Below are 12,400 nucleotides of genomic sequence, written 5' to 3'. Positions count from 1 at the left end.
TTTGCTTTGGCCCTGTTGTTCATTAAGTGTCCTATATTATTTTTATTGTATGGTACTCAAACTTCTGTGGAGTTGGCCAGCAGGACTAAATTTCCAGTGTGCTTTCCTCTAGTGTTTGTCATTGCAATGTGATTGCTTCACAACATCCCTGTGAGATGAATGGGTTTAAGTACCTTGCTTTTATGGCTGGACAAACCACTAGGACAAGCTAAATTAGTAGTTTCTTCTCTACAATTTGACATATGGAGAAATATATACTTTTTTCAAAGTGCATGTTCAGGTAAAAGTTGCAGCGGCTTATTAATAATTGCCCATTTAATTAGAGGAAGAATCTTTAAAAAAGCAAAGAATTATGTGGCATCATTCATATGCAGCTCAACAGCATGTTGTATGAACTGCTGCTGCTGGAGTTAACAAAGTAATGTATGAATTGCCTGTAGTTTTGACAAACGCTTGACAGTAGAACTCCAGGTTGTAGATATTTTTGGTTTGCTTTGTAGGCTCTGAAAGTGAATATATCCTAGTGGGCAGTCATTTCTGTTAATTAATTCCAAACAGATAATTTTCTTTCCTTTTCTTGTACTGTCCATGAGCCCATTCTCTTCGTCTTGGTGGTTCTGGTTGCCATTCTTCAGTCTTCTCTTGTAGTTGTCCCCCTCCATGTGTACTGTTCTTATTCTTGCCTTTAGCATCCCTTTTCATCTTCCAAAGTTATGAGCATTGCCCGTTATCAGAGTGTGGTATTTATGCAAACCATTGCTAAGTAATTTCACATTAATTTTTTCCCCTGCTATAAGAATAATAAAAAAATTCTTAGAATCATAGAATGGTTTGGGTTCTAGTTCCAAACCCCCTGCCAGGGGCAGGGACACCTTCCACTAGACCAGGCTGCTCAAAGGCCCATCCAACTTGACCTTTAACACTTCCAGTGATGGGGCATCCACAACTTCTCTAGGCAACCTGTTCCAGTGTCTCACCACCCTCACATCTATTTGAAGCATTTTCAAACTGCTAACTAAATCTGCAATGTAATATATTTGGAAAAGCAAAATATGAACTACATTTAACAAATGTGTCATATTTATTATTTGGGAATGTCAACTTGGACATAATGTATGTAGAAAAACTAGGGTTTGGGTTTTTTTGAGACGCTTGACTTAGGACAGATATTTAGCTCTGTTTGCTCATAATAGAGGTTTCCCTATCCTGTTCTAAAGAAATACTATAGAATTGCAATGAGAAGTTTTATTTTCTCAAAGTACAGTTATGTTGTGAAAAATAGCTTTGAATTACTACTGAGACTTACGTTCATCAGTCTTGCCCATATAAAATATGGTAATACTTCACAAATTCACCCTCCAACTATTTTCTTTTTTATTCTAACTTGTGGAAATCTGTATTGGCTGGCTAGGTTCTCCATGTTGTATGTCTTTGGCCTGCAGACTTCCACTCACTGCTGGTGGCTTAGGTTTTCAGTTTCACAAGCATGGAACATTTGTCTGGACGTTTTTCTTGCAAAAATCGGAAGTTCCAGGGCAGTGGAAGTTCCAGGGCAGTGGAAGTTCCAGGGCAGTGGAAGTTCCAGGGCAGTGGAAGTTCCAGGGCAGTGGAAGTTCCAGGGCAGTGGAAGTTCCAGGGCAGTGGAAGTTCCAGGGCAGTGGAAGTTCCAGGGCAGTGGAAGTTCCAGGGCAGTGGAACAGGCTGCCCAGGGAGGTTGTGGAGTCTCCTTCTCTGGAGATACTCAAAACCCACCTGGATGTGGTCCTGTGCCCCCTGCTCTAGGTGTGCCTGCTCAAGCAGGGGGGTTGGACAAGATGATCTCCAGGGGTCCCTTGAACCCCTACCGTTCTGTGATTCTGTGAAGTTCTTGTTACACACTTTGTGTTCACCATGGAGAACTAGGAAAAATAGTATTCAAACAGTGTTGTATTTTGTGTGTGTCAGATGATAACGTGGCATAAAAAGAGAAGGTTTGCCTGCAGGCTTATGGTTCTACTGCAAAAGGAATTAGACTATATTAGATTTGATTAATAAAAACAAATAATTGAAGGTCATAAGTATTAGTGATAAAAACAAAGATTGATTTACTTTTATCCAATGTATTCAATAAAAGTAACTGCTTTCCAACAACATAGGAGATAAAAGGTGAAGAGCATACTGAGGAGATTCAAATAACTGAAAATGCATTCACATGTACATGTGAATTCCATGTAACTGACATACACTTCTCCTTGATATGCTAGTGTAAAGTTGTAGTAAATTGCATGTAAGTGGGAACATTATGCATTGAAATTTGACCTCTGAAAATGTGATGGACATTGCTGTGATTCACTGAAGGCTAATCTTTGGCACTGAGGTCACCGTATGGTTTGTTTTGAAAGATTTATTCATGTGTTTAGTTTTTAAGTTCAGACAAGTTGACCTACCTAGGCTGATGATTTACATGTGCATGGCCTAATAAACGGATATCACAGAGAATAGATTCCAAACACTGGGGGGGGAGTTAAATTGTGAAAAATACAAGTGTCTGAGGCATTATGTCCCTAATACCTATCTCTCATCTAAAGATAGGCAACTCTCTTTGTTCATAGCAGCCAGTTAAGACTGTGCATATATATAGCGTCTCTTAGCAATAACTTTTACTTTGTCTTGTAACTTGTAAGTGAAATAACTTTAAAATAATATTTTCCCTGAATGTTTTTCTGTGCTGTAGGGCCATGGGTGTCCTGCCCTTTTCCTTGTTAGACCAGCATTGTCTTTATGCTCCTCTGGGCAAGGACTATGTCTCCATTGGTAAAACTATTTGCCGCATTTGAAATGCTTGTTTGCATCTTTAACAGGGCAAGACAGGAGAATTGAATCAACTGTTAAATGAAGTTAAATCAATGCAGGAAAAGGCCGTTACTTTTCAGCAAGAGAGAGACCAAGTCATGGTAGCACTTAAACAGAAGCAAATGGAGAGCAGTGCCCTGCAGAGTGAGGTACACCACCAAATAATTTACAGTGGCAAGAAATTAAAGAGAATAAGAAATTGCATCTGTGGTATTTTCTGCATTATTTTTGGTAGCCATCACTTGTAAAAAAGCATTTAGAATGGATCCATGTCGAATGTGCTTCAACTGACATGTTTTATGTTTGCTTAAATTATTTTTATGAAAAATGGTAGTATGAGCAACTTAAGGTGTGTTCTATGCAGATACAGCATTTGCGTGAGAAAGAGCAGCGCCTAAATCAGGAACTGGAGAGGTTACGTAATCACCTGTTAGAAATGGAAGACTCCTACACACGAGAAGCTTTAGCTGCAGAAGACAGAGAGGTCAAGCTAAGAAAGAAAGTTTTGATTTTGGAAGAAAAACTTGTGTCCTCATCTACTGCAGTGGAGAATGCCAGGTAGTCTTTTAATTTATACAGCAATGGTATTGGCTGTAAAAATCACAGACTGGTACTGATGGCTTTATTTTACTGAATTACCATTCTATAACATGCTAAGCACTTGAGAAAACAAAGATAGGAACTTTTGTTACTCTAAGTCAGGAAGGTGATTTGAAATACACTTGGCTACTGTTGAGAACTTAACTGCTACTAAAAGTACAAATACTTTATTGAAATCTCGCATCTTTGACAGTGCTTAGAACTAGAAACAACAAAAATCCCTCAACCCATCAATTTACTTGTCTCTCAAATGAGAAAAGGTGGACTTAGCTTACTTCTAAGTGAAGGCTTCATTCAGTTAGAAAGAGTCTTATTTTATACGCTTCAGTGCATACTTGTCTCAAAAGCAATTCACAAAGCATGGCAAGTATGCATCCTTACTTCATACCTGATACTGTGGAAAGCATAAACTGCTGTAAGCTTTTTTCTTTTTAGTGTGTAAATATATATAAAATATATATACACACACACACATATATAAAGCAAGATGCACTGAAGTTCTTATGGATAGCAGAATCTGGGATGCTAGAGCCAGTTGTGATTTTTTTAAATTTATTTGCCATAATCATATTTTTCAGCCAGAACAACGAAAACCCAAGTATTAAAATCACTCAGTGCCTATCTTGACTGCTTTAATATTGTTGGTTACTCAAGGAAAGTTGGTTACTTTGGGAAAAGAATTCTTTTTTTATCTTATTACAGTTCGTCATGTGAACAAGTATTTGAATCAAAAAATAAGTATGCAGGTGCAGTCTTTCTCTTTTCTTTAAGTGCCAAAAATAGCTTCTGCTCTTCCTCAGCAGATATTTCTGAGTTGAGCAGAACTAGTTCTGAAAATCTTCAGAGAACATGGAAGAGTTGAGAGAAAGTTTTGTAAAAACTGTTCATCAGGATGTTTCTTAATTCTTCATCAAACTTGTCAAATACCTTTCAAGAAGTGCTGCCAGTTTCTCACCTGATATGCAGTCTTTGAAAAGACTGGCATAGGAGTAAATCCAGTTCATAATATTTCTGCATAATGGGAAGTGGGGTGTTCAGTGGTCAGTATGGAGCAAGGTATACTGAGCTTCTGGAGACTGGCTTTAACAGTAAAAATTAATAGAAAGACCTATTGATTCATGTAGTTATTGAAGCAGACAATTAGCAAGGTGTGAATTCTTTTTTTCTGGTAAAGATACTGTTACAATAATGAACAACAAAGATTAGGTTTTTCTTTTTCTAATGCACTTCAAACAAAAGTAGGTTGTTTTGTTGTTTGGGGTTTTTTTATTGCCAAAATTTTATTAACAGACTTATTTAAAATCTGTTGTTAGGTTTTTTGTTGTTTGTTAATTTGTTTTTAAAGAGGGATCAGGGAAAAAAATTGCCTTAATTTTTATAAATTGATCTGAAAAATTAAAGGTAGGCTATTTTTTGATGGGATTTATTTTTCTTTGTGATGACTTCTGTTATTTATGAAGACAATAATGTATTTTATTTTCATGAAGTCATCAAGCTAGTCTGCAGGTTGAATCTTTGCAAGAGCAACTAAACCTGGTTTCCAAGCAGCGAGATGAAACTGTGCTACAGCTCACCATCTCCCAGGACCAAGTGAAGCAGTATGCATTGTCACTGGCCAACCTGCAGATGGTACTAGAGCAATTCCAACAGGGTAAGTTTGTCAAAAAATAGCAAAGATTGCAACAAGCCTTTATCAACTGGCAGAGTTACGATATTTTGGTACTTTCTAAATATTAGTTACTTGGTTTCCTTTTTGATAGCTTGAATTTCAGAACCTGTTGTCTTTAAAAAAAAGACATAAAAACAATTCTGGCCCCATGAAAACTGATGGTCAGTATCCCATTTATGAAATTTGAATTCCACCTCTACCTCATGGAGACTAGATAATGCTGAGGTTTTGCAATTGCGAATCCCAAAGAGAGCTATGTGTTGTGAATCAAGATTTTTTGTTTTTGTATATTCAACCCTTCAGAAGAAAAAGCTATGTATTCAGCAGAGCTGGAGAAACACCAAAAACAGACTGCAGAATGGAGGAAAAAAGCGGAAAGCTTAGAAGAAAAAGTTGTATCACTGCAGGTGGGCTGAATAATGAAGTTGAACCCAATGAAACTGAATGCTAATTCTTGACTGAATTTTTTGGTTTTAACTGCTGTGTTAAGTGTTACTGTCTAAGAAAACATTAAGTTATGTAATTATTCTCTCTTCCCTAGAAGAGAGGGGAGCACTAAAAGGTGGTCAGCAAAGTAGCATTCCTCTGCTGACCATCCATATTCTGAGGATGTCTACAGTTATTCTAAAGAAGTGATTGAAGTCTCTGCATCTGTTGTGTTTTATCTGTATGGTGTTAATGTATATGTGATAGCGAACTCCCTTGCTTCTCTTTTTGTCCCTTTCCTGCCCTCTACTCAGGAAAGTTTAGGAGAAGCAAATGCTGCACTGGATGCAGCCTCGAGGCTTACTGAGCAGCTTGACATCAAAGAGGAGCAGATCGAAGAGCTTAAGAAAGAAGGTAAGTAATTTTTTTTTAATCTCTGCTTAAAACATTCCATGCAGCTAAGGAGACAATGTAGTATTCCTAGAAACTCACCAAAATTCATCTCCTTTGAGGAGAAGAGTAATTCTGTGCCACCTTTTGAGGACTTTCTTGTTTATAAAGCAAATTTGGGAAAAAAAGTAAGTTTACCTCTGTTAGGGATCTTTTCCAAAAGAACGCCTTGTAGTAGTCGGGGTTGTTTTCCCCCCTGTAAATACCAAAGCCCTTGAGTAAAAGGTTTGTGAAACACCAAATACTGTCAGATTTTCCAAAGTAACTACTTAATATATTTGACATAGACACAGGAATACAGCGAGGTCGAGAGAAAGGGTGTGCTGTTGGTAAGAGAGGGAGCAGCTCTTGCTCGGATGCAAGACTGAAGAGATTACGTGGAAGGTCTTGGACACATCTTTAGATTGCGTTTTTAGATCTCATTTCAAATAAGTTTCCTGATTGTTCATATTTAGAGAGATGCCTTTCATATTCTTCTCAGACTAAGTACTCTAATATTTGATGAATGTCATTACTTCGGATTTGAAGGCAAAACTTGTCCAGATGGTAGACGAATTTGCCAGAAGAAACAGTTTTGAAAAGGAAGAATATTTACGGTGAGGGTGATCAAACATTGGAATAGGTTGCCCAGAGACATGGACTGTCCATCCATGGAGATACTCAAAACCCAACTGGCCATTCTCTAGGACAGCCTGCTGCAGATGACCCTGCTTGCCCAGAGGCATTGGACTAGATGATCTAGAGGTCCCTTCCAACATAAATGTTTCTTTGATTTTTGTGATTCTGTCATGTTTTGGTTTTGTTTGGTGGGTGGTTTGGTTTTGTTTTGTTGTTGGGTTTTTTTTCCCCCTTCCTGACATCACTGAAAAATGAATTGTGTAAGAGGTCCATAGCCGTCTCTTTTGTAAACACGTTTAGCATTAAAAGTCTAAAAAAGCCTAAAAAGGTAGAATAACCTTTAACAAAAACTGATATAATTTCAGTGTATGTCTGTTTTATGGCCTTACACTATTTAGTCTAATCAAATGGAAAAAAAGGGTAACTTTTATACAGTGTATTTGGATAGCAAACATCAGTAAGATTTTTAAGCTCGGAGACTCACTTGGAGGTGACAAAATAGCTACATGAGTAACATAAGATGTGGGGGGTTTTTTTTTCATTACTTCATTAATTTTAGTTTTCATGAGAAAGGGGTCATAGCATTAGCTAAAGCAGGACTTGCTGGATTTCTGTACTTACATCTCAGGCCTAACTTGTAATTTTGTGTGCAATGTTTCGTTGAGCCAAGAGGGAAAGTTACTTCTCTGTGTCTAGTTGCATGACAGTTCTGATATGGGTGAACTTATTAACAGTACTGACTGCTGAGGGAATATTAGGGGTTTTTTTTTATTGTCTTCATCTGTCTTTTCCTCCTCCGTTTTCCCAGCTGAGTCCTATTTTCTCTTTCCCTCTTTATTTCTGTGGGTCACTATATTTTGCTGTTACTGCAGCATGCTCTGTTACGGCCAGGCTTTCACTGAGCACATGGGATAAATCTAAAATCAGAGGAAAATTTGTGATTGGTCCCAGAAGCAGCTCTAAAGAGAGCTTGAAGAGCAGAGGTTTGCTCAGTCTCTGTGGTTACTTAACAGCTCTCACTTTCTGAATTTTTCCCTCTATGTTGGTGGGAAATTTTTGCATGAATGTCTTTAAGGCTTGCTGGTGGAAGACCTTGAACATCATCTCCGCTGGATGCAGTGGTAACTCTTGCTCTGGACATACACAACTAATTACTGCTATTAATTTTTAAACTGTAGTCTGTTTTACTCTTGAAACAATACTTTCTTAAAGCATACTTGCTTATGATCAGATGGTATGAAAGGTCATTTGAAAGTCTTCACAATTTCAGCAAGAACTCTACAAAAAAAGTTATTACTTTTCGCTTACATAATTTAATGTGTACTTATTTAAATTTGGTTGTGTGTAAGTGCAATTTGGCATCCAGGTGGGTGTCGTAGGAGTGCTCCCTGAGTTCACATATGAATTTTACAAGCTAAATACAATTTCAAGCTGCTTCATAAAAGTACAGGTAAATACTGATTTGTTTTTGAATTGACTGATCTGTATATCTCTGTCTCACTACAGACATTCACAGCAAAAGTTTTCAAACACCCTGGATTGAAATTAACTTTGGCATAGGCCAATATGGCGCTCTCAGATGGAGAGCTTTTCATTACTGGTTAATTTTGAATGCAAACCTTTGCATACGAAAGCAGGAAGAGTTTGAACTTTGGGAGGAAACTGAATCCCAGTGTTTTATCAGGCTATGTTGTTTTGGCAAGTGGTTTACTTGTTAAAAAAATTGAAAAGGGATTGTTGCATAAAGGAAGCAGCATTTTAATGTTGTAGAATAAATCATAACTTTTATTGACAAAAAAAAAAAAGAAAAAAACCCACTCCTTTTTCTCTATTTACACAAGAAAGCTTATAATGTCTTATTGAAAATTGGCCAGATACATTCCCAGACACAGCTTTGTTGGCCAAATCTTTTGAAGGATTTCTTTATGGATTTTTTTTGGCAGGAGAAGTGATTTTAAGGGAAAAGTGTAAGATGTACCAGATGCAGTTTTCTGGATTGCCATAAATGGTTAACAGATTATTGGAGACTGTTGTAAATGTCTGGTTTACAGCAGTCCATGCTGAATTTTGGCTCAGGTCTTTTTTGTTATTCAGTCTTTTCGTGCACATGAAGTACATGTTCAAGTCCTTTTCAACTATAAGATTCTGTTTTAGAAGGAAGTATTCCATTTAAAAAATATGTTTAATGATAGAGTTGCATAGTCACTGTGGACGGAATATAGCTGTGTAGCTGTCCTTATAAGTTGATACTCTTTGATACAAAATCTTTCTGCCAGGAAAAAAGAGAACACAACATATTAGGCTGTATCTGTTTCACAGCCTAACTTTGATGTGCGTATATATGAAAACTCTGTGCTGGTTCTCATGGTGTTATTCATGTTAATTGAGAACCACGTTGTGTCAACGTAGTTATGGCATGCATTTATTAAAGATTGAAAGTCATGTGGAAACTAGAGTGGAATGTTTTTCATGCATCCCAGATGATTTGAAAGGTATAAAAAATTCATAAAAGTCCCTTTTCTTACAAAGATGTTAAGGCTTTTTAGAAATTAATTACACTGCACTTGTATCTATCTTGTATCTTTTGTGGGTTTTGGTTTGTTGTGTTTTTTTTTTTTAATGAAGCACTTCTAATTAGTATAAGCCCAAGAAGTGTTAAAATGGTAGGGAAGTTAAGGTGATCAGCAGTTTTTCCATAGGATTTGAGGATAAGCATTCAACCGTATAGAGGGAGAGGAGAAAAAGCTCATCATTTTTGCTACGTAACTGTAGGGTAGAGTTGGTCTTCACATGGACAGTCCATGTTATAATATATTTGTCAAGCCTTTGTGTGTGATTAAGACTTACTTGTACTTTCATTAGGAAAAAAGGTAACTTCAAAGGTGTGGTGTCTAGCAGAACACCAATTTGGTGAAAAATTGTATTTTTGCTGTCTTGAGGTGAAGCCGTTTGTAGTTTAACTTCTAAGAATTCTTTGTACTTTGTATTTATTTGTTTTCTTGTCTGAGAACTTTTTACTGCCAGTGTTCTTAAATCCTGTGTTTGGGGATTTAAGTGAGATGAGTTTTTCTAGCACTTTTTACTCTGTTTTGTTTGTACAAACTTGTGTAGACCTGAACATCAGATACTTTTATCAGTTTTCTAGTATATCTGAGTTTCTCTTTATAAAAAGCTTTGTGCCATGTTTCTTTACAGTCAGATTGTTGCAAAATATTTACGGCAAATAAAACTTTTAGGAGAACTTTTTTATTATGAGCTTTATTTTTATGAATTTTGTGGGAGGTCAGAGAAAGCCTGAGTTACTGACAAAGAATGATTGGGGTAATTGGGTATATTCTGTATTTGAGCTAACAAGTAATTCATGTTAGTGGAATTTTGGAATTGTAGAGAAGTTGGTGCTGTGAAATTTTGGGGCAAGAGTGAATATAGCAATATCATGCCATGACTCCTTTTTAATGAAATTTGTATCTCCTTTGTTAGACACTCTGATGGTGTGAGGCTTGAGTGCATAGGTAGTAGACAAATCGTTGGTTAAGGTCAGGAATTTCAGAAAGCTGAAAAGTTTTATAGCACTAGTGAATGCAGAATCTAAACTCTCTTACTCTTCTAATAGTTCCTGTTTCAGCTTTGTGAAGAGGAGAAATAGGGTCCTTTGTGTAGGCCAAGAATGTCATTGTCAGTGTTGTGATATCCTAGGTGAATCGATTCCATTGCAGCCACTACAGGACCATATCAGATCTTGGAGTCGGCGTGGAGAAAAAGGCAGAAAATCTGTGTAGTGACTTGTAGCACACTCCTAGACAACCTCATATTAATAAAGTTACAATATTGGCCTATTCACTTAATTTGCAGGACACGATACCTGACTGAAAGTGTTTGCTATTTTCCTCTCAGTTTTGTCTTTTGGTTCATGGTAGCTGTGGCATTTCATCTCGGCAATTTTTATCTGAATATTTGTATGCCGAGAAGTTTTCCAGAGGGAATCTTGCATAAATATCTGCAGAACCTTTCTTGCCAGTGTACTGAATCATGAAGCACAGCACTGGTTCTAGGATGCATTAGCGTGTCCCAGCATGCTGTTTCAAGAGCTTGCATCTGTTAACAGGAGCGGGAAAGGTCCTAACAGAAGAGACCCACAAAAAATTACTGATGTTGCTTTGCTAGCTGGTAATTCTCTTGGGAAACTGGAGAACTACTTAGTACTTCAAGGCTTTAGCAACCTGATAGTAGAGTATGCAGAATAGCTGTGTTTAGGAAATATTTGAGGTTAAGTACTGAGGTCAAAAAACCTGATGCCAACATGCAGTTTGGTTAGAATGTGAAAAAGATTGCCACCACAGGACTATAGACCTTGATCAATAGTGTCTTTCCAGTTCTGTATTACCTAGGGGGAGCAGAGCAGTTCATCAGACCTTCTGCAATTGATTTATTTGCTGTGTTCCTGTACTTTAACATTGAGTATCATGCCAGAAATTTTAGCTTATGATTTCAAATAATAATAACTTAAGTTGACACTTTTTAATAAAAAATCCAGCCAATTTTGTTTTTTTTTAAAAAAAGCACCATAACAATATTAGCATATTTTTATTTTGAAGTTTGTATTTTTAATAAGTTTTGCAACAAAGTTTCAAGTTTTGTTTATTTGCTGTGACATAAAATTTTATAGGTGAGATCAGAAGAGAAATGCTAGAAGATGTACAAAATAAACTAATGAATCTTATGAACAGCACGGAAGGAAAAGTGGACAAGTAAGTCTTTAATGAAGGACTTGGGGTGTGTTTTTGGTTTTCATTCCTCACAGCATACAGGTATGTTACTGACGCGGTTGCAAGAGTAGTGCAGAAGTGGGCTTCTGTGTATGATCTTGGAATTATACTTTGATTATTTTGACGTTTTTTAATTCCTTAGTTATTGTAAATAGTAATTTTGATTAGTAAAACTAACATGTGTGTAAATTTGGATTAGTGATATGTTTCTTAAGTAGAAGTGCACCTCAGTAGTATGAGCTCTGCAAATGGAGATAAAAGTTCTCAATGAACATCTGTTACAATGTCTAATGTGTGAACAGCAAGACCTTTCATGTATGGCCTGGATGTTGTGTATATCTCTCTTCCTTGGTTTTTGGTGGTGGTGGTTCCCCCCCCCCCCCCCCCCCCCCCCTTTACCCGTTAGAACTGAAGCAGGGATAGGCAAATGGGTTCTCCTTCCTTACATCTTGATTTGGGACTGTTCATAGGAATCTGTTTAAACACTCTCTTGAGTCAAGATCTTAAAATAAGCATTCTCCCTGATTGTAGTACTTGCATCAAGACTTGCTCATGTACAATTCAGTTTCACCTTACTGCATACAATATTTCTAATACTGTCCAAATTGACACTGTATAAGAAGTGTTATAACTTGTAGGGGAAGGAAGTTGGTGAGGTATCCTTTTAGTTCCCCGTATTAGATTTATTTGGATTATTGGAAATTAGACAAGATTCTGAGGAATAAATGCATCAATATTACAGTATCACTGTAAGAGTGGATTGTATAACAAGCTTCCTTTGTTCTGCAGGCTCCTGATGAGAAATCTCTTTGTTGGGCATTTTCATACTCCAAAAAATAAACGTCCCGAGGTGTTAAGGTTAATGGGAAGTATTTTAGGAATAAAAAAGGAAGAACTCGATCAGGTAATACTTTGCAGAAAACTAGAATTCCTTTTTTATTTGCAATATCCCTACTTGAAAATAGAACGACTTGCTGCTAAACTAAATGTGACTGTCCCTGCACTTCTTGTGGAGAAAGTATGGTTTTTTTGTTCTGTC

The 12,400-nt window shown here is 37.0% G+C and overlaps 1 protein-coding gene across 2 annotated transcripts in view; it reads left to right on the top strand.

Annotated features, from left to right (window-relative positions):
- The window catches only part of TRIP11 (thyroid hormone receptor interactor 11), a 32,759-nt gene that overhangs the window by 14,983 nt on the left and 5,376 nt on the right, over positions 1-12,400 (top strand). For both annotated transcript variants that reach the window (XM_075103736.1, XM_075103735.1), the window contains 7 exons: positions 2,841-2,981; positions 3,197-3,390; positions 4,920-5,083; positions 5,405-5,508; positions 5,842-5,941; positions 11,262-11,343; positions 12,151-12,265. In XM_075103736.1, the coding sequence (XP_074959837.1) occupies positions 2,841-2,981; positions 3,197-3,390; positions 4,920-5,083; positions 5,405-5,508; positions 5,842-5,941; positions 11,262-11,343; positions 12,151-12,265 (900 nt within the window). The remainder of the gene's footprint in view (positions 1-2,840; positions 2,982-3,196; positions 3,391-4,919; positions 5,084-5,404; positions 5,509-5,841; positions 5,942-11,261; positions 11,344-12,150; positions 12,266-12,400) is intronic.

Source organism: Phalacrocorax aristotelis, chromosome 9 (assembly GCF_949628215.1).
Source record: "Phalacrocorax aristotelis chromosome 9, bGulAri2.1, whole genome shotgun sequence".
Taxonomy (NCBI): domain Eukaryota; kingdom Metazoa; phylum Chordata; class Aves; order Suliformes; family Phalacrocoracidae; genus Phalacrocorax; species Phalacrocorax aristotelis.
Note: the sequence above shows the minus strand (reverse complement) of the source record. Positions and strands in the feature narration are given on the sequence as shown.